Source organism: Babylonia areolata, chromosome 28, assembly GCF_041734735.1.
Source record: "Babylonia areolata isolate BAREFJ2019XMU chromosome 28, ASM4173473v1, whole genome shotgun sequence".
Lineage (NCBI taxonomy): Eukaryota > Metazoa > Mollusca > Gastropoda > Neogastropoda > Buccinidae > Babylonia > Babylonia areolata.
This window is the reverse complement of record NC_134903.1, coordinates 22736006-22763019: the sequence shown is the minus strand read 5'-3', so window position 1 is coordinate 22763019 and position 27014 is coordinate 22736006. Positions and strand designations below refer to the sequence as shown.

General features: G+C 43.8%; 1 protein-coding gene across 1 annotated transcript in view; it reads left to right on the top strand.

The window, feature by feature from the left end:
- Positions 1–26155, top strand: part of LOC143301888 (small cardioactive peptides-like) — a 114547-nt gene extending 88392 nt beyond the window's left edge. The window contains exons 3-4 of the mRNA XM_076616318.1: positions 13938–14222; positions 22892–26155. Coding sequence (XP_076472433.1) covers positions 13938–14222; positions 22892–22957 — 351 coding nt within the window. The 3' untranslated portion in view covers positions 22958–26155. The remainder of the gene's footprint in view (positions 1–13937; positions 14223–22891) is intronic.
- The last annotated feature ends 859 nt before the right edge of the window (positions 26156–27014 follow it).

The following is a 27014-nucleotide window of genomic DNA, read 5'->3' as shown; positions in this document are numbered from 1 at the left end:
CTTTCCAGTCATCTTGTTTAAAACAATATTGCACCTCTGGGATGGGCACACACAAATTTTTTTTAAAAAGAAGCCAAATTATATGCAAACTACATTTACTGTTATTTTTATATTTTTTTTGTATTCTCTAAACTTGGCACTTTGATCTGATATTCTGACACAACAACAAGAGCAGTCATTATTATCATTTTTTGTTCAAACAGGAACTTCTTTTGCTAAGCATGGAAGTTTTATTTATTTTGCAAACGTTTTGGTGCGGAGGTAAAAAGGGAAATTAATCTGTAATTAATGCTAGGGGACTTAATTTGCTTTAAACTGATCTTTCTCATCTTAAACATTACATTTTGAAATTATACTCAGTGCATAAAAAGCTTGTGTGTTTTACTCTCAGTGTACAGAGCTTTCACTAAAAATACTAAAATCAGTACGACGAGTGGACCTTACAGATCTATTGGCTGAGCCCTGAAGGTCATGGGCAAAAATCAGTTGCGTACACATATTTATACACATTCAAAGCGTGTGCTCATATTCTTCGCGAACGCGAACGACGCCATTTTGTTTCAAGTTGTTGACCAGCCCGTTCAATCCTATATTCAATGGACAATACATGATAACATGTGATGGAAAGTTGGAGAAGGAGACTGTTAAATATTTATCCAGAGAAAGATTTGTGAACGCCTCATCACTTACTGGATTATGCCCCAAACTGCCATAAAAATATCCACAGAATCAGTCGGAATTCACAGTTAAAAATTGTAAACCAAGCGAGTTAATACCCTTGAATTGATCACGATGAAACGAAAAAATTTCCAGTCTTGACTTTTCTAAAAATGAAGTCCTTTTCACTTCTTACGACGTTTAGAAGTACTTGTACTTGGCTCTACATGTTATTAGTTTAACAAAACTAGAATGAACATAAAAGAGAAATTGAATCGACCGTGTCGTACTACATTCCCGGCGGGTGTAACTAAACTTGTACATCTATCTAGATCTAGAGAAAACGGCTAAATGTTGCAGTGTGATTGCGGCGATAGCCACGTCTCCTTTACCGCGGACTTAAAAAGAATTTCTAATTGCCCTTAAAGATTTTTTGAATGCCCAAGATACACCAGAATAATATGATTTAAACAGCGTTCTCATTGCGAATACCGCAATTGATTTATCGCCCTTTAAAAAAAAGTATGTTCAAATATTAAATTTTAGAACGTCAGTTAAGAAGCCACGATAGTGTAATGGGTAAGACAGTTTCTTCTCGCCCGAACACGCGGGGTTCGAATCTGGTTAGGACTTTTTTTTCTCTTTTTTTTTAACCCGAAGCTTTATAATAACAAATACAGAACATATTTAAAAGATTAGATTGTTTTTAAGTGTATCACAAGTGAGTCTTGAAGGCCTTGCCTCTCTTGTTGTTAGTGTGTTAGAGCTCTCACTGTGTACACATCATTTTGTTAGTGTGTTAGAGTTGTCACTGTCCTCACATCATTTTGTTAGTGTGTTAGAGCTGTCACTGTGCACACAGCATTCTGTTGGTGTGTTAGAGCTGTCACTGTGCACACAGCATTCTGTTAGTGTGTTAGAGCTGTCACTGTGCACACAGCATTCTGTTGGTGTGTTAGAGCTGTCACTGTGCTCACAGCATTCTGTTAGTGTGTTAGAGCTGTCACACCACACAGCATTCTGTTGGTGTGTTAGAGCTGTCACACCACACAGCATTCTGTTGGTGTGTTAGAGCTGTCATTGTGCACACAGCATTCTGTTGGTGTGTTAGAGCTGTCATTGTGCACACAGCATTCTGTTGGTGTGTTAGAGCTGTCATTGTGCACACAGCATTCTGTTGGTGTGTTAGAGCTGTCACTGTGCACACAGCATTCTGATGGTGTGTTAGAGCTGTCACTGTGCACACAGCATTCTGTTAGTGTGCTAGAGCTGTCACACCACACAGCATTCTGATGGTGTGTTAGAGCTGTCACTGTGCACACAGCATTCTGTTAGTGTGTTAGAACTGTCACACCACACAGAATTATGTTAGTGTGTTAGAACTGTCACACCACACATCATTTTGTTAGTGTCTTAGAGCTGTCACTGTGTTCACATCATTTTGTTGGTGTGTTAGAGCTGCCACTGTGCACACGTCATTTTGTTGGTGTGTTAGAGCTGTCACTGTCCACACGTCATTTTGTTGGTGTGTTAGAGCTGTCACACCATACAGCATTTTATTAGTGTGTTAGAGCTGTCACTGTGAATACAGCATTTTGTTAGTGTGTTGGAGCTGTGACTGTCCACAGAGCATTCCGTTGGTGTATTAGAGCTGTCACACCACATAGCATTCTGTTGGTGTGTTAGAGCTCTCACTGTGCACACAGCATTCTGTTAGTGTGTTAGAGCTGTCACACCACACAGCGTTTTGTTAGTGTGTTAGAGATGTCGCTGTACACACAGCATTCTGTTGGTTTGTTAGAACTGTCACTGTGCACACAGCATTCTGTTGGTTTGTTAGAACTGTCACTGTGCACACAGCATTCTGTTGGTTTGTTAGAGCTGTCACACCACACAGCATTCTGTTGGTGTGTTAGAGATGTCACTGTGCACACAGCATTCTGTTGGTTTGTTAGAGCTGTCACTGTGCACACAGCATTCTGTTGGTGTGTTAGAGCTGTCACACCACACAGCATTCTGTTAGTGTGTTAGAGCTGTCACTGTGCACACAGCATTCTGTTGGTGTGTTAGATCTGTCACACCACACAGCATTCTGTTGGTTTGTTAGAACTGTCACTGTGCACACAGCATTCTGTTTGTGTGTTAGAGCTGTCATTGTGCTCACAGCATTCTGTTGGTTTGTTAGAACTGTCACTGTGCACACAGCATTCTGTTGTTGTGTTAGAGCTGTCATACCACACAGCATTCTGCCGGTGTGTTAGAGTTGTCACTGTGCACACAGCATTCTGTTGGTGTGGGAGAGCTGTCACTGTGCACACAGCATTCTGTTAGCGTGTTAGAGCTGTCACTGTCCACACAGCATTCTGTTAGTGTGTTAGAGCTGTCACTGTCCACACAGCATTCTGTTAGTGTGTTAGAGCTGTCACTGTCCACACAGCATTCTGTTGGTGTGTTAGAGCTGTCACTGTGCACACAGCATTCTGTTGGTGTGTTAGAGTTGTCACTGTGCACACAGCATTCTGTTAGTGTGTTAGAGCTGTCACTGTGCACACAGCATTCTGTTAGTGTGTTAGAGCTGTCACTGTGCACACAGCATTCTGTTGGTTTGTTAGAGCTGTCACACCACACAGCATTCTGATGATGTGTTAGAGTTGTCACACCACAGAGCATTCTGTTGGTTTGTTAGAGATGTCACTGTGCACACAGCATTGTTAGTTTGTTAGAGCTGTCACTGTGCACACAGCATTCTGTTGGTGTGTTAGAGCTGTCACTGTGCACACAGCATTCTGTTAGTTTGTTAGAGCTGTCACTGTGCACACAGCATTCTGTTGGTGTGTTAGATCTGTCACACCACACAGCATTCTGTTAGTGTGTTAGAGATGTCACTGTGCACACAGCATTCTGTTAGTTTGTTAGAGCTGTCACTGTGCACACAGCATTCTGTTGGTGTGTTAGATCTGTCACACCACACAGCATTCTGTTAGTGTGTTAGAGCTGTGAACCGGGACTTGTACACCCCCTCCACCAGACCTGGAGTTGTGGTCTGAGTGCCAGTCTGTCGGATGGGACGATTAACCGACGTATCGTGTGCGGCATGCACTTCGCCCTGAAAAAATCTATCGAAAAACATTAGTAAAAGAAATACATGTGCTGATAAAAGAAATTGACATCAGTGGGGTGCGGTGCACTCAGTCGACGCGCTAACCCCCTGGGGAAAGCAGTGCAAATTCCACAGAGAAGTAGGTTGTGACTGAAAGGATTGCAAAACGATAGCTTGAAAATAAAGCATTAAAACGGGAACATTTTTCTGTTCATTTCTTCTGTCGTTGACAATTTTGCAGACTAACTAAACACCACCCATCATACGTGATTGCGTAACCAAACAATGACGCTGTTGTCCCACCCCCTCCAATCCCCCACCCCCGATACATTCACCATCGTCATGACACAGCCAGTCACGCTCTGTCACCCTGTCCCTCCGTCCTCCCTGCCCTCCCCTCCACCCTCTGTTAGCTGTGACACAACCCAGGTCACCCCTGTGTTTTTCGGGTCTGATGAAACAGTTGGTAAGCGGGCATTCATGCCTGGATGTGAGTGTGCTGAACTGCGTTCTGGGAAATCAGCCTGAATTCCATTCCAGTCCTGCCGACCCGTGACCACGTTTCAGGCAATGCTTGCTGTCAACGGCAGGGGCTGAAATTTGCCAACCTCAACTGCCCTAAAGGGCTGACCCTTGTGGACGTTTTGTCATTTTGTCTTTCGTTGGTTGGTTGGTTTGTTCATTCCCCTGACATCAAACTTCCTCGTTTCGTAAGAGGCGTTTTTTTTCATTCATCTGGTTCATTCAATCATTCTGTCAACATGTCAACAACTGTCCTGCCTGAGGATATTTTCATTTATTCACTCATTCGTTCATTCATTAAATCAATTAACGGCTGTCCTAGTAATACTCATCCTTGTGGGGTTTTTTTTTCAGTCATTCAGCTATCAGCAACTGTCCTCATCGGCAAAGTCTTTAGAAGAGGGCGGGTTCATTCATTAATTCATTGATTCTGTTGTCAGTGATTGAAAGCCTAATTCGCCGAGAGAGAGAGAGAGAGAGAGAGAGAGAGAGAGAGAGAGAGAGAGGTCTGACTGTGAAGGCCACCGGCCCATACACGAAAGGAGGAACGGGAATACAATGGAGTAAATCATGGACATACTTCACTGTGCCAAACAGGACGGCATGTATTGTACATGAGTAATAAAAAGATCATGAAACAAGTCAGAAAATGCATCAATCGGCACGGATCATCAATCATATTGCACAGCAGTGGCTGGGAAAGAGACAGGAGCTAATTGTATGTGTGGACACGTATGTGCATAATACAACTGCTGCTGCTACTCCTGTGTGCAAAGATTGAAACTCATCTATTGTACAGATTCGTCCCAATATTTCAAACTACAGTAGGTGTACATCGCAAGATTTCTCTGGAAAGTAACACAGGGATTTTGTAGAACAGATAGCAAAATATAATCATCACCATGTGTCAACTCGAGAATATGTTTCTAACAGATATGGTTGTATTCGGGACACACAAAAATGAAATGGTGCTCATCTTCGAAGATGTCAGGACAAAACGGACAGAGACGATTCACATCAGCATTCTGGTATCTTTTATTTATACCAAGGTCGTTCAGACCCAGTCGTAATCTTATCAATGCATATCTGAAACATTTAATTGTGATCTTGTCTAAGTGTCGTTCAAAATGAAAGTCTTTTTCGAATGAATGATAGATAGAAAATCTGTCACTACTGGTGGTGGAGTCTCCCGTCGGACCGACGGATGAGTAGGCAGGCAGACTTATCTGTCGGTGTGTGTCCTCATATGGGAGAAAAGGCCGATTCTGGATGCACAGCACTTCCCACAGGTGTTGCAAGGGAAAACGTCTCCAGAAGTTGAGCCCTGCTTCCTTCGCTCACGCTTCTCCTTAATGGCCAGCGTTCTCTTGTTTTCAAAATCACCTGTCACTACTACAAAGTTTGGAAAAGCAATCTGTTTTGAATTTGTCCATCAGTTTTTGTTTTGGAGACTTTATAAAGGCAGTCTCATTGTCAGTGCCCTGGTTCATCATTGAAACTGTTCAACCCCAGACATGCTTTGATTTTGCCATGTTAGTTTGCTGTTGAGATATTATTAATAATAATAATAATAATAATAATGGATACTTATATAGCACACTATCCAGAAATCTGCTCTAGGTGCTTTTCAAAAACGCTTTTGTTAACATAAAACATTATATCTATGTAACATACACACACCAAAATGTGACTAAACACACACACACACACACACACACACACACACACACACACACACACACGCAGACACACACACACACACGCTGCATACATACATTTTAACATACATGTGTATCTAACAGCTACCCTAACACATACGCACACATAGGCAGGCACAAACTTACATAAACACACGCACACACAATACACATTCATATACATGCATGTAGTTATGTACACATACATATGTATACACACATAGTCAAGCACAGCTAACGCAAAGGAAGTGGACCTGCCACAATTGAACTTATTGTTGAGGGAAAAGGTGAGTTTTGAGACGAGATTTAAAAGATGCGAGGGAATCAGAATGACGGAGGTTATCAGGGAGCTTGTTCCACGTCTTTGGCGATTGAAAAGAAAACGATCTGTGTCCATAGGTCTTACTTCTGACGTGAGGTATCCTGAGAAGTCGAGTATCAGAGGAAGAACGGAGCTGGCGAGAAGGGGTATAGATATGGATGAGTTCAGAAAGATACTTGGGGCCAGATCCGTTGACTGCAGAAAAGGTCAGAGTGGATAGCTTATAGTCTATTCGATCAGAAACAGGCAACCAGTGGAGAGACTCAAGGAGAGGAGAAACATCGTCAAATTTAGAAGCTCTGCAAATGAGTCTGGCAGCATTATTCTGAATAACGAATACAAGATCAGTACTCTATGTTATAGATGCATTCACAAAACTGCCCCTTCCTATCTCTGCGGCTGCCTTCACCTCTACACTCCATCTCGCTCACTACGATCGGCTTCGGATCCACTCTGTTTACGCATACCCAGATTCAAACACTTGACTGTTGGCCGCCATTCTTTCTCTGTCTCTGGTCCTTGCGATTGGAATGAACTTCCTCTTTCGCTTCGTCAAGTCTCCACACTCAGCTCTTTCAAGTCTGGCCTTAAAACCCACCTCTTCCCAAAATAGCCTCCCTTGCCTGCCCTTCCTTATCTTTAGTTTGTACAGTTTTAGAGTTAAGCATGCGTGTGAATGACTGGTGCGAAAGCGCTATATAAATACCATTATTATTATCATTAAATTAGCAAGCGTTTTGCCTTTGGCTTTACCTGCAAATCTAGCGCAAGCGAAACTGATAATTTCATAGAAAGTGTGAACCCTAAATATTCATATTTGTTTACTATTTCTATTATGTTTTCTTCGTGTCCATTTCACTCCCATTCTCTGAAAACCAGTATCTTGGTTTTGCCTGAATTGACCGCCCGGCCCAGATCCTTTGCTGCTTTTTCTGCATTGTTGGTTTTATTTTGCTGGCCAGTATAATCCGCGACCAACAATGAACAAATTTCCTCAAAACCAGGCATGGCTGAATACCGTGTCTCCCGTTTTGTCTGATAAAATCTGCAGCTTCCGAAGAAAGTAGAGCTAGAGAAAAAATTATTGGACTAAGAAGACAACCTTGCTCAACCCTTTGGGAACAAATGAAATAGTCATTCATGTTTCCGCCTCACCTTACACAGGCTTTAACAAAGCTGAACATCGCGTTTAGCATTTTAACTAGTGGATGTCTTTGCATTTTCTAACATCACCCAATTCATTTCTATCAACAGTGTCGAAAGCTTTGCAGTAATCTATGAACGCAGCATATACCTTTCAGAGAGTAGAGAGAGAGTGTCAAAGGTCCAAAAGTAAAAAAAAACATTGTAATGTCTGGCCTCTCGCCCATAACATGAGTGATGACATGTTCTGTGTACAGGAGAATGTTTATATTTTTGTAGCTTGCATCCCTACATTCATTGCTTTGTGAACAAAACTAGACACCTGAACTGAAACAGATTCATTTGTACTAGACAAAAGTAAGCATTTCACAGAAAGACAGAACTGAACACTGAACACTGAAATGTTTAATGTCATCAGATGAAAAGCTCTGGTGACACAGTAGGCACAAATCAGAACAGAATGGTGCAAAATAGATAAAATGGAACAGAAAGGGAAAAAAACAACAAAACAAAAAACAAACAAAACCCAAAAAACAAAAGCAAAACAGAATTGAAACAACATAAACTAATAAGAGATTTGCGACACTTTGGCACTTTGTCATTACCTTAAAAGTACATGTGACAGGGGGTCTCCAAGGTTTGGACAGTACACAGAAAACAAAGTACAGATAAATTACATAATAAATATTTACGCATGTAACATCGATACACATCATATCATATCAATACAAACACATACTAAATTACATATAAATCATATAAAATAATATAAATCACAGAGAGAGAGAGAGACAGAGAGAGAGAGAGAGCGTATCTTTTCATTCCGATTTTGAAAAAAAAAAAAAAGATCATAAAAAATTCATCAGTTTAAACATTATTTAACAGAGGTCACTGTTTGTTATGCTGTCATGGAAAACAACAACAACCAATCTGTTTGTAAACATGCCTTTGTGTCCACGTCTCTTCATTCTACTTTGATTCAAAACGCCTTTATCGGAAAAGTTTTCTTCGTACTCCTTTTCTTCTTTTTCTCTCCATCAGCTCTGCGAGTCATTGGGGCGCCGCTCAGAAGTGTTCACCAGATTCCGCCAGGTTGGTTGGCTGTGTGTCAAAGTCTGGGTCTCTGCAACAGGTCTGTTGGCTGTGTGTCAAAGCCTGGGTCTCTGTATCAGGTTTGTTGGCTGTGTGTCAAAGCCTGGGTCTCTGCAACAGGTCTGTTGGCTGTGTCAAAGCCTGGGTCTCTGTATCAGGTTTGTTGGCTGTGTGTCAAAGCCTGGGTCTCTGTAACAGGTTTGTTGGCTGTGTGTCAAAGCCTGGGTCTCTGTATCAGGTTTGTTGGCTGTGTGTCAAAGCCTGGGTCTCTGCAACAGGTTTGTTGGCTGTGTGTCAAAGCCTGGGTCTCTGTATCAGGTTTGTTGGCTGTGTGTCAAAGCCTGGGTCTCTGTATCAGGTTTGTTGGCTGTGTGTTAAAGCCTGGGTCTCTGTACCTGGTTTGTTGGCTGTGTATTAAAGCCTTGGTCTCTGTACCTGGTTTGTTGGCTGTGTATTAAAGCCTTGGTCTCTGTACCTGGTTTGTTGGCTGTGTATTAAAGCCTTGGTCTCTGTACCAGGTTTGTTGGCTGTGTGCTAAAGCCTGGGTCTCTGCAACAGGTCTGTTGGCTGTGTCAAAGCCTGGGTCTCTGTATCAGGTTTGTTGGCTGTGTATTAAAGCCTGGGTCTCTGTACCTGGTTTGTTGGCTGTGTGTCAAAGCCTGGGTCTCTACAACAGGTTTGTTGGCTGTGTGTCATAGCCTGGGTCTCTGTAACAGGTTTGTTGGCTGTGTGTCAAAGCCTGGGTCTCTACAACAGGTTTGTTGGCTGTGTGTCATAGCCTGGGTCTCTACAACAGGTTTGTTGGCTGTGTGTCAAAGCCTGGGTCTCTGTACCTGGTTTGTTGGCTGTGTGTCATAGCCTGGGTCTCTACAACAGGTTTGTTGGCTGTGTGTCAAAACCTGGGCCTCTGCAACAGGTTTGTTGGCTGTGTGTCATAGCCTGGGTCTCTGTATAAGGTTTGTTGGCTGTGTGTCATAGCCTGGGTCTCTACAACAGGTTTGTTGGCTGTGTGTTAAAACCTGGGTCTCTGTACCTGGTTTGTTGGCTGTGTGTCATAGCCTGGGTCTCTGCAACAGGTTTGTTGGCTGTGTGTCATAGCCTGGGTCTCTGTAACAGGTTTGTTGGCTGTTTGTCAAAGCCTGGGTCTCTGCACCAGGTTTGCTGGTTGTGTGTCAAAGCCTGGGTCTCTGTACCAGGTTTGTTGGCTGTGTGTGAAAGCCTGGGTCTCTGTATAAGGTTTGTTGGCTGTGTGTCATGGCCTGGGTCTCTGTATAAGGTTTGTTGGCTATGTGTCATGGCCTGGGTCTCTGTATAAGGTTTGTTGGCTGTGTGTCAAAGCCTGGGTCTCTGCAACAGTTTTGTTGGCTGTGTGTCATGGCCTGGGTCTCTGTAACAGGTTTGTTGGCTGTGTGTTAAAGCCTGGGTCTCTGTATAAGGTTTGTTGGCTGTGTGTTAAAGCCTGGGTCTCTGTATAAGGTTTGTTGGCTGTGTGTCAAAGCCTGGGTCTCTGTATAAGGTTTGTTGGCTGTGTGTCAAAGCCTGGGTCTCTGCAACAGGTTTGTTGGCTGTGTGTCAAAGCCTGGGTCTCTGTACCTGGTTTGTTGGCTGTGTGTTAAAGCCTGGGTCTCTGTACCTGGTTTGTTGGCTGTGTATTAAAGCCTGGGTCTCTGTATCAGGTTTGTTGGCTGTGTGTCAAAGCCTGGGTCTCTGCAACAGGTTTGTTGGCTGTGTGTCAAAGCCTGGGTCTCTGTATAAGGTTTGTTGGCTGTGTGTTAAAGCCTGGGTCTCTGTACCTGGTTTGTTGGCTGTGTGTCAAAGCCTGGGTCTCTGTACCTGGTTTGTTGGCTGTGTGTCAAAGCCTGGGTCTCTGCAACAGGTTTGTTTGGCTGTGTGTCAAAACCTGGGTCTTTGTATCAGGTTTGTTGGCTGTGTGTTAAAGCCTGGGTCTCTGTATCAGGTTTGTTGGCTGTGTGTCAAAGCCTGGGTCTCTGTACCTGGTTTGTTGGCTGTGTGTCAAAACCTGGGTCTCTGTATAAGGTTTGTTGGCTGTGTGTTAAAGCCTGGGTCTCTGTATAAGGTTTGTTGGCTGTGTGTCAAAGCCTGGGTCTCTGTATAAGGTTTGTTGGCTGTGTGTTAAAGCCTGGGTCTCTGTACCTGGTTTGTTGGCTGTGTGTCAAAGCCTGGGTCTCTGTACCTGGTTTGTTGGCTGTGTGTCAAAGCCTGGGTCTCTGCAACAGGTTTGCTGGCTGTGTGTCAAAACCTGGGTCTCTGTAACAGGTTTGTTGGCTGTGTGTCAAAGCCTGGGTCTCTGCAACAGGTTTGTTGGCTGTGTGTCATAGCCTGGGTCTCTGTATAAGGTTTGTTGGCTGTGTGTCATAGCCTGGGTCTCTGTACCAGGTTTGTTGGCTGTGTGTTAAAGCCTGGGTCTCTGTACCTGGTTTGTTGGCTGTGTGTCATAGCCTGGGTCTCTGTACCAGGTTTGTTGGCTGTGTGTCAAAGCCTGGGTCTCTGTACCAGGTTTGTTGGCTGTGTGTCATAGCCTGGGTCTCTGTATAAGGTTTGTTGGCTGTGTGTCAAAGCCTGGGTCTCTGTATAAGGTTTGTTGGCTGTGTGTTAAAGCCTGGGTCTCTGTAACAGGTTTGTTGGCTGTGTGTTAAAGCCTGGGTCTCTGTATAAGGTTTGTTGGCTGTGTGTTAAAGCCTGGGTCTCTGTATAAGGTTTGTTGGCTGTGTGTCAAAGCCTGGGTCTCTGCATAAGGTTTGTTGGCTGTGTGTCAAAGCCTGGGTCTCTGTATAAGGTTTGTTGGCTGTGTGTCAAAGCCTGGGTCTCTGTAACAGGTTTGTTGGCTGTGTGTCAAAGCCTGGGTCTCTGTATCAGGTTTGTTGGCTGTGTGTCAAAGCCTGGGTCTCTGCAACAGGTTTGTTGGCTGTGTGTCAAAGCCTGGGTCTTTGTATCAGGTTTGTTGGCTGTGTGTCAAAGCCTGGGTCTCTGTATAAGGTTTGTTGGCTGTGTGTTAAAGCCTGGGTCTCTGTATCAGGTTTGTTGGCTGTGTGTCAAAGCCTGGGTCTCTGTATAAGGTTTGTTGGCTGTGTGACATAGCCTGGGTCTCTGTACCTGGTTTGTTGGCTGTGTGTTAAAGCCTGGGTCTCTGCAACAGGTTTGTTGGCTGTGTGTCAAAGCCTGGGTCTCTGTACCTGGTTTGTTGGCTGTGTGTCAAAGCCTGGGTCTCTGTATCAGGTTTGTTGGCTGTGTGTCAAAGCCTGGGTCTCTGTAACAGGTTTTTGTTGGCTGTGTGTCATGGCCTGGGTCTCTGTACCAGGTTTGTTGGCTGTGTGTCAAAGCCTGGGTCTCTGTAACAGGTTTGTTGGCTGTGTGTCAAAGCCTGGGTCTCTGCAACAGGTCTGTTGGCTGTGTCAAAGCCTGGGTCTCTGCAACAGGTTTGTTGGCTGTGTGTCAAAGCCTGGGTCTCTGTATAAGGTTTGTTGGCTGTGTGTCATAGCCTGGGTCTCTGTACCTGGTTTGTTGGCTGTGTGTCAAAGCCTGGGTCTCTGTACCTGGTTTGTTGGCTGTGTGTCAAAGCCTGGGTCTCTGTATAAGGTTTGTTGGCTGTGTATTAAAGCCTTGGTCTCTGTACCTGGTTTGTTGGCTGTGTGTCAAAGCCTGTGTCTCTGTATAAGGTTTGTTGGCTGTGTGTCATTACCTGGGTCTCTGTAACAGGTTTGTTGGCTGTGTGTCAAAGCCTGGGTCTCTGTACCTGGTTTGTTGGCTGTGTGTCAAAGCCTGGGTCTCTGTATCAGGTTTGTTGGCTGTGTGTCAAAGCCTGGGTCTCTGTACCTGGTTTGTTGGCTGTGTGTCATGGCTTGGGTCTCTGTAACAGGTTTGTTGGCTGTGTGTCAAAGCCTGGGTCTCTGTACCTGGTTTCCCAGTCCGTTCCGCGATGTTGTCAGTTCATCGTTTTTTGTTGTTGTTTGGGAGGGGTTTTTTTCCCTGCGTCTCCCTCCTAAAACAGTTCCTGAATTGTTTTATCAGGGTCACTGGATGATGTCACGTGCCAACACTAACACAGACACAGATTTTTTTCCTAACTAGTATCAACATATGTTTTTGTTATTGTTGTTGTTATTCTCCAGCCTCGTATGTAGTTGTACTACTTTATTTTCACAGTGGGTCCTCCATCCATCTATATTGTCAAATTCTTCAGTTTAGTGGAATACACACCACAAAATGAGATAACAACACATACGTGTATAAATAAGTGTTTAAAAGTCTGCGTTCTTGGCATTGAAAGTTTAGTTCTCAGCAAAAATATCTACGTGGTATGTTACTATCGCTCTGAACAGCAACACAGCTCGTCAGATAAAGCGAAAGACGAAAAAAAGGGAAAGAAATTATAGGATTGCATAATAAAAGAAATGATCAGTAAATTATAATCAATGAACTCTTTCAATCTTCTATAGAATAAATAAACAAAATAAGATAAACAGACAAACAAAAAGACGCCAACTCATTCGCATCCTTAGTTCAAAACAGCAAAGGATTTTTCTTTATGGAACCATGTGTGTCACAGACGAAAAAGACTAATTTCAACCTCAAATTTCATCAAAAGGAAATCCGGTCAGCGGTGGTAACTATACAGTGACGAACAAGAAAAGTTAATTTTCCTCCACAAAGGTACGTGACTTCCTCATTGCTGCTTTAAGCTTCTCATCAGTAAGCAGAGAGACATAAAGGGTACAGAGAAACACACACATGAACAACTCGACATTGACTCCAACACACACACACACACACACACACACACACACACACACACACACACACTAAAGGCAGACAGAGAAGAAGTTGTCCCACAGCTGGACGCCATCCCTCCTTTCTGGCTGAGTTCGGTGACCCCGGGACTCTGTAACGTTAACTGTTCTTGCTGCTGCTGCTCCCTGTGCTGGAAGTTCGTCTTTCTGTCTACCTCTCACTTCCCCCTTTCCTTCCTCCCCCCTTCCTGTCAGTGTCTCCATCTCTCTCACCACACGCTCCCAGCCCCGCTCCCCCAGCCCCCTTCACCTCCATTAAATATCCAACATCTTTTGGCCTCACTAGTCTCAGTGTCTCTCTCTGTCCCTGTCTCTACCCCTACTCACCCTATATTCACAACGCTCTCCACCTGTCATGTGTTCTACACCAACCAGTCAGGCCTCACTGGTGTCAGTGTCTGTCTCTGTCCCTGTCTCTACCCCTACTCACCCTATATTCACAACGCTCTCCACCTGTCAAGTGTTCTATACACCAACCAGTCAGGCCTCACTGGTGTCAGTGTCTGTCTCTCTCTTGACCACCTTCTCGCTTCCTTGACCTCATTTAGATTCATGTTAAAATCAAGCAATAAACATACTCCTTTTTGTTTCACCAGAGTTACCTCGCCTTCCCCAGAATGGGCCGACGGTCAGGTTACCTCAACTTCCCGCGAATGGGGCGCGCCTTTCCGGGTCCCGGAAGTGACACTAACCAAGACGGCGTCGACTGCTGCCTGACGGGACTGAAGACGGAGTGGGTGCCTCAGGAGGGGGGCAGCACGGCCACGCTGACGGTGTGTGAGGCTGACTCGTGCTGCCCGGGACTGCGGCAGCTTCTGGCCGAGAAACCCAACGGCGAGTTCTACTCCATGTGCGTCCCTGCCGGCTGCCCCGCCCAGGATGTAGGTTGTCCACTTGTTGCTGGCTTACACACACACACACACACTCTCTCTCTCTCTCTCTCTCTCTGTCTGTCTGTCTGTCTCTCTCCCCCTCTCTCTGTCTTTGTTCGTGTATCTCGGTGCTTGAGTAAGACCGTGTGTGTGTGTGTGTGTGTGTGTGTGTGTGTGTGTGTGTGTGTGTGTGTGTGTGTTAATGAAGCAAAAAAGTTTAATTTGAATTCGAAAAATGACCTCTTTTGTTCTTATGACCTCAACACAGATGTACTAGTAAAAAAAAAAAAAAAAAAAAAAGCATATATATATTGGTTAGTTTGTTAATACCTTCAATTATTCTTTCCTGCATGTCGTGTCCCCCTGTATGAAAACTAGCAAGAATATCTGAAAAAAGATATTTTTTTCAAAGATGGAGATAATGATGGGTAATCTGTGTGCCAGAATGCTGAAATTGCGATTTCTTGAACATTTAAAGAATTGAGTCCACAATCAAACGGACAGAATAAATGGCCATTTTTCAATTCTGATGGGACATAATGATTTTGACCTGGAGTCAAGATAACACGGTGTTCTCAGTCCCTGGATGTCAATTTGACAGCGATGAGAAGCGAAACGTGGACGTGTGTGTTGGTGTTACTTTTTGGTGCTACCGCGTCGTTGGATACATGAGGCAGTGAGGGTGCTCCTTACTCCGCGGTCCTCAGCCAGTTTGCTGGTGTAACCCCATCGTCTGTCACCCCATCATCTGTCGACAAGTCTGAGGTCTCTCTCTCCACTGTTTGCTGGTGTCACCCTATCGTCTGTCGACATGTCGGAGGTCTCTCTCTCCACTGTTTGCTGCTGTCACCCTATCGTCTGTCGACATGTCGGAGGTCTCTCTCCACTATTTGCTGCTGTCACCCCATTGTTTGTCGACATGTCTGAGGTCTCTCTCCACTGTTTGCTGGTGTCACCCTATCGTCTGTCGACATGTCTGAAGTCTCTCTCCACTGTTTGCTGGTGTCACCCCATTGTCTGTCGACATGTCTAAGGTCTCTCTCCACTGTTTGCTGGTGTCACTTCATCGCCTGTCAACATGTCTGAGGTCTCTCTCCACTGTTTGCTGATGTCACCCCATTGTCTGTCGACATGTCTGAGGTCTCTCTCTCCACTGTTTGCTGGTGTAACCCCATTGTCCGTCGACATGTCTGAGGTCTCTCTCCACTGTTTGCTGGTGTCACCCCATCGTCTGTCACCCTTTCGTCTTTCGACATGTCTGAGGTCTCTCTCTCCACTGTTTGCTGGTGTCACCCCATTGTCTGTCGACATGTCTGAGGTCTCTCTCTCCACTGTTTGCTGGTGTCACCCCATTGTCTGTCGACATGTCTGAGGTCTCTCTCTCCACTGTTTGCTGATGTCACCCCATTGTCTGTCGACATGTCTGAGGTCTCTCTCTCCACTGTTTGCTGGTGTCACCCCATTGTCTGTCGACATGTCTGAGGTCTCTCTCTCCACTGTTTGCTGATGTCACCCCATTGTCTGTCAACATGTCTGAGGTCTCTCTCCACTGTTTGCTGATGTCACCCCATTGTCTGTCAACATGTCTGAGGTCTCTCTCCACTGTTTGCTGATGTCACCCCATTGTCTGTCAACATGTCTGAGGTCTCTCTCCACTGTTTGCTGATGTCACCCCATTGTCTGTCAACATGTCTGAGGTCTCTCTCCACTGTTTGCTGATGTCACCCCATTGTCCGTCGACATGTCGGAGGTGTCTCTCTCCACTGTTTGCTGATGTCACTCCATCTGTCAACAAGTCTGAGGTCTCTCTCTCCTCTGTTTGCTGATGTCACTCCATCATCTGTCAACAAGTCTGAGGTCTCTCTGTTTGCTGATGTCACTCCATCTGTCAACAAGTCTGAGGTCTCTCTCTCCTCTGTTTGCTGATGTCACTCCATCTGTCAACAAGTCTGAGGTCTCTCTGTTTGCTGATGTCACTCCATCATCTGTCAACAAGTCTGAGGTCTCTCTGTTTGCTGATGTCACTCCATCTGTCAACAAGTCTGAGGTCTCTCTCCTCTGTTTGCTGATGTCACTCCATCTGTCAACAAGTCTGAGGTCTCTCTGTTTGCTGATGTCACTCCATCTGTCAACAAGTCTGAGGTCTCTCTCCACTGTTTGCTGATGTCACTCCATCTGTCAACAAGTCTGAGGTCTCTCTCCACTGTTTGCTGATGTCACTCCATCTGTCAACAAGTCTGAGGTCTCTCTCCACTGTTTGCTGATGTCACTCCATCTGTCAACAAGTCTGAGGTCTCTCTCCACTGTTTGCCGCCAGTGCATCCTGGATTCTACCGTCTTTCTCCGAACTGCGGTGTGACATAATTATGCTTCTTGTTGCGGGGACCCTCGGTACAGCCAGCCAGCAGAAATGCTGCTTGGCATTGCTTTTTTGTCCGAACACAAAGCTTCCTGCTGGTGATCTTGGCTTTTGGTCTACTGTCTTCTGTTGCTGTCCATTCGAGTCCGACCGCTGTGGTGGTAGCAGTGATTTGACCTCCGCCTCTTGTTTCTCTGTCTGTTCCTTAATCAGATTTTTGTCTTCCTTCATCAGCATTTTGAATCTTGATTTGGCAAAATATCAGGCATTTTCACATTGTATAATATCACTATTAGTGAAGAGGCGTTAGATTCAGAAACGAAAAATGAAAGAGTAACTAGTTTAAAATGATAAAGATCATTATGGCGTTTTCAGTTCCGATATGATCACACATGAAAAGAAAGGACGTGGTTATCAAACCTCAGAAATTACACACCTAAAAGGGAGGGAAAAGAGCGGGGAATAAAGAAGTGAAGTCTTCACGACTCACGTGTGATTCCTGCTGTACGACAACACACTGAAAACGCCGGGGCTGGAGGGGGACTGGATTTCGGCTTCTGTTTCTGTCACCTGGAAGTTTTCAAACACATGCTAAGTGCGAGTTAAGTCCCACTGACTAATTCTGGATGGCATGCAAGTCAAGATTTTTCATCTAGATGGTCGTTCATGAACGTTAAAACGCAGAAATTAGTCTCTGGATAACATTAAGCAGATTCTTTTAAATAACATGTTGCCACAACCGATCAATGCGATTTGCGTTCTGACAATGAATATCCATAAAAGTGAGTCACTGACTCAGTGATTAAGTTGGCCAACTGATAAACGACCACTTGGGTGTGTGTAGATGTATCTCAAGTGTAGATCCTTCAGACTGAGTGTTCAACACAATAGCCTTTCTATACCTTCAGTCATATTTTTTAATCTTAGGTTTTAGATGTATGTTTTCCCCCTCAGATGATGTCCAGTTACCTGACAGAATTTCAAGTTGCTGTTTCTGGCAGATGTATGCTTCGATTAACTCTCAGACTAAGTAGAACTTACCGTTTTCACTATAACTTAACTATATTAAGTGTGGCAATATGTCAGATATTTAGTTTTGGGAATAAAAGGTAAACGTAACAATAACATGACTGAGGAAATTTTTGCCTGCTGAGTTTTAATGCCCTTCCTATAATTAATTTGTCATTGTAATCAGAATGTGCACATAGAACCGTCTTATATTTTAAATCCAAATTTGGTATCAACAGATAAAGTGTTTCAAAAGATAATCAGTTTGTTAAAGTTCGCCACGGACACACACACACACACACACACACACCACACCACACACACGCGCGCGCGCGCATACATGAATATGCGTGCGGCCGCGTGCATATAGACACACTCACACGCGCACGCGCACGCGCGCACACACACTCACACACACACACACACACACAGCATCCGGCTTCAACCAGCGATTTACTATAGTTTTCCGCGCGCGCATACATGAATACGCGTGCGGCCGCGTGCATATAGACACTCACTCACACACACACACACACACACACACACACACACACAGAGCATCCGGCTTCAACCAGCGATTTACCATAGTTTTCCAGTATTACAATGTGTGTGTGTGTGTGTCTCTGTGTGTGTCTGTGTGTGTTTGCGTGCGTTCTTGTGTGCATGTGTGCTGATACTGATGGAACTTAAATGTGTCATTTTGAAACACGGGATCTCATATTCATCACCTTGTTACAAGGTTAAAAAAAACGTCTATAGGTATGTGCACATGTATCCTTTCAACCAATGGTTTTGACCTGCTCTTACGAAACATATTCATAAATCAACTAAGGAATCCATTGATGTATCGTAAGCGTAGGTCAAAGCATTGACGGAAAGAATGTTTACACATGTCTTATGAATCAGGACTATTCTCTTGATTCAAAATCGGATTTGTAAGGCGTCCTGTGTGATCCTCTTTAACTCCGCGCTGTGCTTTCAGCTGCTGGTTCTGTCACACGTCGGAAGTGTGCCTAAAAGAGAGAAGCTGATTGCCTCTGCTTAAAGATCACTTTCTTCTCTAATTGTAGATAATAAGGGATAATGACTTGTGGGGCTGAATGAGGAATCCTTACTTGTCAATTTGGAGGTTCTAATTGTTTTTTACTTTTTTCTATATTTTTTCTTCTTTCCTTTTTAACAGTTACATTCTGTTCGGATGCATGACCGATCACAACGAAGCAGGTGTGTGACTGAATCCGATGGAACACACAACAGGTTTGGTCTGACACGTGTTGTTTCCTTACAGTACAAAGTTTCCTGGGTGATGATTCAGTTGGTTCATGATCACCTTGTTTTTTTCGACTATGGTCTATGTTTCACTAAATACAGTGGCTGATTCGTTGTTGTTGGTCGCTGTGACCCAAGTGTGTTTTGTTGTTGGTCGCTGTGACCCAAGTCGCTTTAGCTGATGATTTCCGGGTGTTTTTTCCCCTCTGGTAGGTCAGCTGTGCATTCCCACATTCTACACAGCCAGGAACTCCTGGGATGCCACCTTTCTGGGCTGACACATCCAGGTACTCACTTTCTGTGAGGTAATTTGTCAGTCTTGCAGCCATGACAGAGAAGAAGATTTTTCCTTCAACATTCAGGAGCGATATTGGTCTGAACTGGCTGATGGTACTCAGATCTTCACGTTCCTCCATGCTGATCTTATCACTCTGTGGAGCCACTCAAGGACTTTAGGACAGTTCCTGTACAGCATGTAAGGTATTCCATTTGGCCCTGGTGATGATTTTGCCCTGGCTTTCTTGACCACTTTCTGTACTTCCTCATGGGTTGGTGGTTCATCGTTGAACAACTCTGGTTTCCTGGGATGAACCAAACCCATGACATCTAGTGGTTTTTTGCTCTGCGGATCGGAATATGATTTCCTGAGATACTGTTTCAACTGTTTCTTTGTCCACTGTAAGTGTCCTTGGTTTGAGCTGCTCAGTTTCCTGGCGAACTGAGAGGGGTCTCGGAAGAAGCAGTCTTGTGTCTTCTTTTTGCTCCTTTTCCTCCTTGTTGATTCTGCTTTACTGAGGGCACTGTGCTTTGCTTTCGGGTCTTTCCAAAGTTTCTGTAGGCTCTGCTTCTCAAATTCTGAAGCAGTCTTCATCCTTTTCTTGAGCTTTTTTGCGTTTCGTATGTTGTTCATTTCTCTTTTTTGCGTGGAATTTTAAGGAGGTGTTACTTTCTTTAGTTCTTTCACTCCATAGGTTTCCCAACAGGTTGCGAACACAATATCTCCGCAGGTGGCTAACTTGTGTGCCAAGGTGCTCTTTCCTATCAGAGCATCAGGTTTTCCATTTTCTGGTCCAACTCTTCCCATTCCGTTTTTGCACTCGCAAGTGGCAAGTTTAGTTTCTGGTGTTCGGTTTCAAGATCTTGTACAAATGATTCGTCTGAATTATCAGCGTGGATGTCCTTGGCACTGTGGTTTGAATCCTGACCTTGGTTTTCCGACGTCTTATCTGCTGGTGCAGTGCGCTGCTGAGCATTCGTTGCACTGTGTATGATTTTTTTTTTTTTTAATTTGCTGCCCCATCATCTGCGCCGTTTTAGTGGCATTACTCTCACGCCGCTCATTTAGATTCTTCCATAAACGGCCACACCCGGGTCCGTCCGCCACAGTTCCAGCGTCGGCAGTCCGCAGGGAACCATCGATGTTAGGTCGCCATGAGGCCACACACCAGAGGAGACCCTTCTGCTGAGTCACTTCGGTGGTGTTCAGTGGTGCCTGTTCTGATTTAACGTGCTCAGGACACCACCTACTAAGCCCCCTACTAACGACAATAATGGCTTAGTCGCGGAGCCAGAGTGAGCGTCCCTCCCAGAGTGGAGACCGCCATCACGTCCCTCAAACAACAGACCCCCATGAATCTGCCGACACTGAAGACATTGACAGGACTCACCCCAAGCACAGAAGTGGCGGGGTATCGAAACTGAGGTCACCATAAGAGCAGGGCATAGAAGGCCACAGACTTTGAGACTGTTTTGTTTATATTGATGATGATGGAGGAGGATGACGATGACGATGTTGCCATGGAGGTCCATTTGGTTTGGGACTGCGTGACAAAGCTGTACTCTACGCTTCCTGTCATAATGATATTCCGGCGTTAACCAGGCCCGAGAGATACAGACACTTGCAGTGTTGGTCAAGTAATTGGAGCAACACACCCAAAGACGCATCCTTGAAGTGGATGACACTCGACTGTGTGGTCCCAGTCTCCCCATTTAAGCCCACAGTACACTCAACTCTGCGTAGGAGCAGGCCACGGGCCGAAAAACCCTCCTCCGCTAGGATTCGAACCCGCGTCCTCCTAGCCGTCAGTTCGCGACGCTAACCACTTCGCCACGGCGGCTGGTGCACTGTGTATGATTTGGTCCTGTGGATCTTCATGCCACCCTCAGACACATGGGAATTCCACCGGTTGTGAAATCGTAGTCCGTTTACCATTTCCAGACATGATTGTGTTGGCGCCGATGGATACATCATTCTCTCCCCCTTTCGGTGAATCCTGGCAGCATCTCTTCTTTGACCAACTCGAGGTAGTGATAAGAAACTCTAGGGAGAGCTGGACAGTACAAGGTCTTCAGACCTGGTGGTTTCTTGTTAGGTTAAACGCGTTTGCTTCTAGTAGGGGCATGTTTGTCAAAGATAGGAAGAATGTGTTGTACCAAGACACAAGAGCTTTGTCAGGGTCATCGTGTGGGTGAACTACTGAAAAATTTGCCAAACATAAATCTGCCATAAACTCATCAGTATCAAATTGTCTGTAGCTACGAAAAGATACATACTTGTGACTGCATCTTGGAATGTTGGCACCTTTTTGGATCAGGTTAAGCATATTGGAAACCTTCACCAAGATCAAAAACGGATACAGAGATATAAATATGGTCAGTTAGTGCTTCAGACTGTCGTGTTTACTAGTGTGAATATCTATTAGCTGTGTCAGATTATACAACGTGAAGGTTCTTGTCCATTTTTCCTGAGGTTCCTTCTTCGTTCGTGGGCTGCGACTCCCACTTGTTTCCATAACCCACCAAACGCTGACATGGATTATGTGCGTATTTGATCTTTTGCGTGCGTGTACACACGAAGGGGGTTCAGGCACAAGCAGGTCTGCACATGTTGACCTGGGAGACGGGAAAATCTCTTCCCTTTACCCTCCTAAGGATTAATTGAATCAATATCACAGTTACCTAATTAGATGATCTGTTTACTTCTTTCAGTTTTGGATGTCCAGTCGTGGTGCACTTGTACGCGTTATTTGTTAAACATGTAATTATTCTGTCTGTTCTGGTTCAAAATACTACAGCGGATACATAGATCTAATGGACAATGGCCCGACAACTTTCTGAGTTAAAGCATTTTCACTGACGTGGCATTTTTCGGTAAAAATTATTGACAAGTGAAATAATCCACAACGTTTTCACCTTACTGAGTTATATATGTTGATCTGCTGTTTAAGGTTCCTGGCGTTCTTCCATTCAAGATGCATACATTATTGTTCATATGGAGATTAACGAGTTTTCTTCCACCTTTTTTTGTTAATTTGTCCACAGATAATCTGGAATGTAACTCATCAAAGGAGTTATTCATTGGTAATGTATAATGATTTTTACACAATCTCTTGAAAACCCTGTTCTTGAACTGAAATCTGTGCATAAGGCATTTCTACGTGATGAAAAAATGCCACACAATATGCCACTGTATCTTTAATTAAAGAATTCTTAAATGCCTGAGATATTACAAAATGACATGATTTAAACAGCGTCATCATTTCTAATACCGCAATCAATTTATCACGTTTTAAAAAAGCATGCTTAAATGTTAATTTGTGAATGTCATTGATAGATCCACAACAGTCATCTGTCACTGATTACCATAATCATGGTGGAGTGGCAGTTTAGTGTTAACGCATCTGCCAAGGAACTAAGATCATTGGAGCATACAGGATCAAATCCCTCACATGCCAGAATTTTCCCCGCCTTCACTGTACCTGAGATAAGATGATAAACCATGTTCCCATATGTAGCAAGCACTCAGTGCACATTAAAGAAACCACAGCAACAGAATGGTTGTCCCTGCCATAATTCTGTAGAAAAATCCACTCTCACAGGAAAACAATCCACTTGCAGAAAAAAACAAAAAAACAAGGGTGGTGCTGCACTGTGACAATAATTATGTTCTCCCTGAGGAGATCAGCCAGAGTAACACAATACACTGTGATTATTTCTCTTTTTACAAAAATAACTTTTTGTGTTGCTGTTGTTGCTTTTTCAGAAGGCAATGGAAGAAACCAGTCAGAGAGTGCTACGGAAAGTGGGACAGCTGCTGCAGCAGAACTGAGGCCTCCTCCCTTCCTGTAGTCTGCAACAATTGAGGGACATGGCCGACGGGAGAGCAACCAGTGAGATGACTTACCAGGAGCTGTGCTGCCCTATGCCACCTTTTGCTTTGTTTGCACATTATTGTTCTTGCCGACCTGTTTTTGTGTTTTTAAAGCACATTCTGAAATGAATCACTCTGTTACTATTATGACCATCACTAGAAATACTAAGCTTGGGTAACGTTCCACAGTGAACACAGTTGAAACACTTCAGTTTGACAATGTCCTGTGCTGAATACAGCTGTAACAACAGCAACAGTAAAAAGAACAACAACAATAATAATAATAATACTAACAATAATAATGCAAGGGGTGTTTTAACTTGAAAGGGGGTAGAGGAGTGTTCTTTACTGGAAGACCAAGTGAGATTTTAAATGAAAGCCAATGAATCATGTCAACATTTATTCAAACTCCCTGCAACTAATAATCCCTTTAAACCACACAGATCAATGAATCATTCAACAGAAAGACAGAAAGTGAAATGCTAGTGTTCATTCCTTTGAAATCTGCACACACACACACACACACACACACACATGGTTGAGTATAATCATTCCAAACATTTCTGTCATTCATTAGAAAATAATTTTATAATGCAGTGCTTAAAATCAGAAACACATATAATGCATCAAAGCAGTTTAATCAACAAAATATGTATTTATGATAAGGCCCCACATGACGCACTGTGATCCATGTATCATTGCACACCACACAGTTTTGAAGGTTCTTCTGCACCCCTACCCCCTAACATCAGTGACAGCTTTTCAAAAACATATGCTTTTTGCAAAGAGGGAAAGCAGTAAAAAGGGTGTATATGGTATGTATGTTTCTGCGTTCACAAGTCCATGCTTTGCTGTGAGTGGATTCAAACCACAACTTGTCGTGTTCACCTGAAATCTTCAACACAACATGAAAAAGCTGTCACAGCTGATCACCTGTGTTGTTGGAAAAGCAGAACCATGGAAAACACACTGAAGGGAAGAAAGGCCCAGCTTAAAGCAGCAGCTAATCTGCCAACAAATAAAGACTTATCACATGCTTTCAATGTTTACATTCTGTGTTAAAATTTCCCCTTCTTGTATATTTATATCATCTTTCAGCTTTACTGCACAGCTTCATTTACATGGATAATGAATTACAAAACATAATTACCATCCTGTTCATACATGTGGTAAAACCTCAGTATTTAATATGATCTGACAAAGTACTAAATTAAAATTTCAAGGCATCAAAGATTGATAAAACATTATCACCAGCACCAAAGATATCACAGAAAAGGTGGTAACAACTCAACATGTCAATAATCAAATTCACTTCATCGAAAGAACTCCACTACCATGAATCAGCAATCAACAACTTTTTCCTCCACTCAACAGTGACTTAAGAGACTGAGCTGAGAACTCTTCTTTTCTCTCCCTTTTTGTGCCCTTCGGCTCCTTTGGATCAAACAGGCTTGCAGGGTGGGAGCATAGAAAGAAGGGGAGAACTATTTTAGTCATGAAAAGCATCTGCCTGCACCAGAAGAGGTTGTCATCAAGTACAGACCTGGAATGGTGGTGGTTGTTATAGGAACCTTATTGCTGTTCACAGCTGATTCATTATGGTCTGAGCAGCAGGATAGGAACCCCATCTATTTTCTGTTCAGTTCACTTCAGCTGAGTTTGAATAAAAACAGCAGATAACCTCTGCTCAAAAGAAATGCAGAAGTATTATCATTATTCATACACTTGACTGTTGAAGTGAATACATATCAGAAGGGTCCAATCAAGATGTGTTTAACTGTATCATAAATATATGATATATAATGCACATAACTGTATAACACATGAATCGATGTGTTGACCAATGTCAGAAAATAAAGGATAAGACAATGTGCTTTAGTTAGCTGTAAGGATTTGTTCCATTGTGTTTTGTGAATACTTTAATGCCATACCACATGCTGGCTGACATGCAGGCAGAGCCTCTCACATGCTATGATGCTTCCAAATAAACTGTCCTGAGAAATGACAGAACAACAAACACAACTGACTTGCCTTTTTGTCCTGAATGAGATCTAGAGAGATTAAGACAAAGGGTTGGGGGGACCAAAGGTTGTCAATGGCAACAGTCTGATGAAAATACCACACAACACAGACTGTTGACAACAGTCAACACTACATTCAGCACAACACAGACTGCTGAACCAATCAACACTCTTTCTGATGTCATTTCTAGTCATTCTGTTCTTCCCCACTCTTTTGCTGATGATACTCAGCTACAAAAGTCTTCAGAACCAAACCAAATAGACAGTCTGATTCAGTCAATGCAAAATTGCATTCTTAGTGTTAAATCCTGGATGACATTCAACAAAGTTAAATAATGGCAAAACTGGAACTATGATTATTTCCTCTGAGAATGTCCACATCTGTCTCTTCCCTGCCTGTTGTGGTTGGTGATGTCACCATTCAGTTTTCTAAATCAGCAAGGAACCTTGGAATCATTCTCGACTTTAACCTCAGTAATCAAGCTCAGGTACTCAATCTGATACGCACAGTATATTGTGAACTTCGTCAAATTAACTCTATTCATCAGTACCTTTGTGTTGAAGCTACAAAACTGTTAATTCTGCTTTTGTGCTGTCATGAATCGACTACTGTAATTATCCTCATACGCTGTCCACATAATCTTCTTCAGGGAATTCAAAAACTTCAAAACAATACTGCCTGTCTGACTCTCAGAGTGCCATGTACTGATCACATTTCTCCCCACCTCTGCACCCTACATTGGCTCCCCAATGAAACTAAAATTACTGATAAATACAAAGTTGCCTATCTCTGCTATTCTGCTTTCCACTCCACAGAACTGACCTATCTTTCTAAACTTATCAGTGTGTACACTCCCTCAACAACTCTGAAACTTCCTCGTGTCAATATAAGAACCTATGGTGAACATTATTTTCTCTTTGCTGCTCCTCAAATCTGGAACAACCCTCTCATATCCATGCATCTGATTCTATCTCTGCCTTTCACTCTTCACTAAAAACTCAACTTTTTAAAACTTGTCTATAAGTACTTTCAGCTTCCTTCTGCTGACAACAGTCAACACCACACAACACTGACTGCTGACAACAGTCAACACCACACAACACTGACAACAGTCAACACCACACAACACTGACAACAGTCAACACCACACAACACTGACAACAGTCAACACCACACAACACTAACTGCTGACAACAGTCAACACCACACAACACTGACAACAGTCAACACCACACAACACTGACAACAGTCAACACCACACAACACTGACTACTGACCAGTCAACACCACACAACACTAACTGCTGACAACAGTCAACACCACACAACACTAACTGCTGACAAAAGTCAACACCACACAACACTGACAACAGTCAACACCACACAACACTGACTGCTGACAACAGTCAACACCAAATAACACTGACTGCTGACAACAGTCAACACCACACAACACTGACAAAAGTCAACACCACACAACACTAACTGCTGACAACAGTCAACACCACACAACACTGACAACAGTCAACACCACACAACACTGACTGCTGACAACAGTCAACACCAAATAACACTGACTGCTGACAACAGTCAACACCACACAACACTGACAAAAGTCAACACCACACAACACTAACTGCTGACAACAGTCAACACCACACAACACTGACAACAGTCAACACCACACAACACTGACTGCTGACAACAGTCAACACCACACAACACTGACTGCTGACAACAGTCAACACCACACAACACTGACAAAAGTCAACACCACACAACACTAACTGCTGACAACAGTCAACACCACACAACACTGACTGCTGACAACAGTCAACACCACACAACACTGACTGCTGACAACAGTCAACACCACACAACACTGACAACAGTCAACACCACACAACACTGACTACTGACCAGTCAACACCACACAACACTGACTGCTGACAACAGTCAACACCACACAACACTGACTGCTGACAACAGTCAAC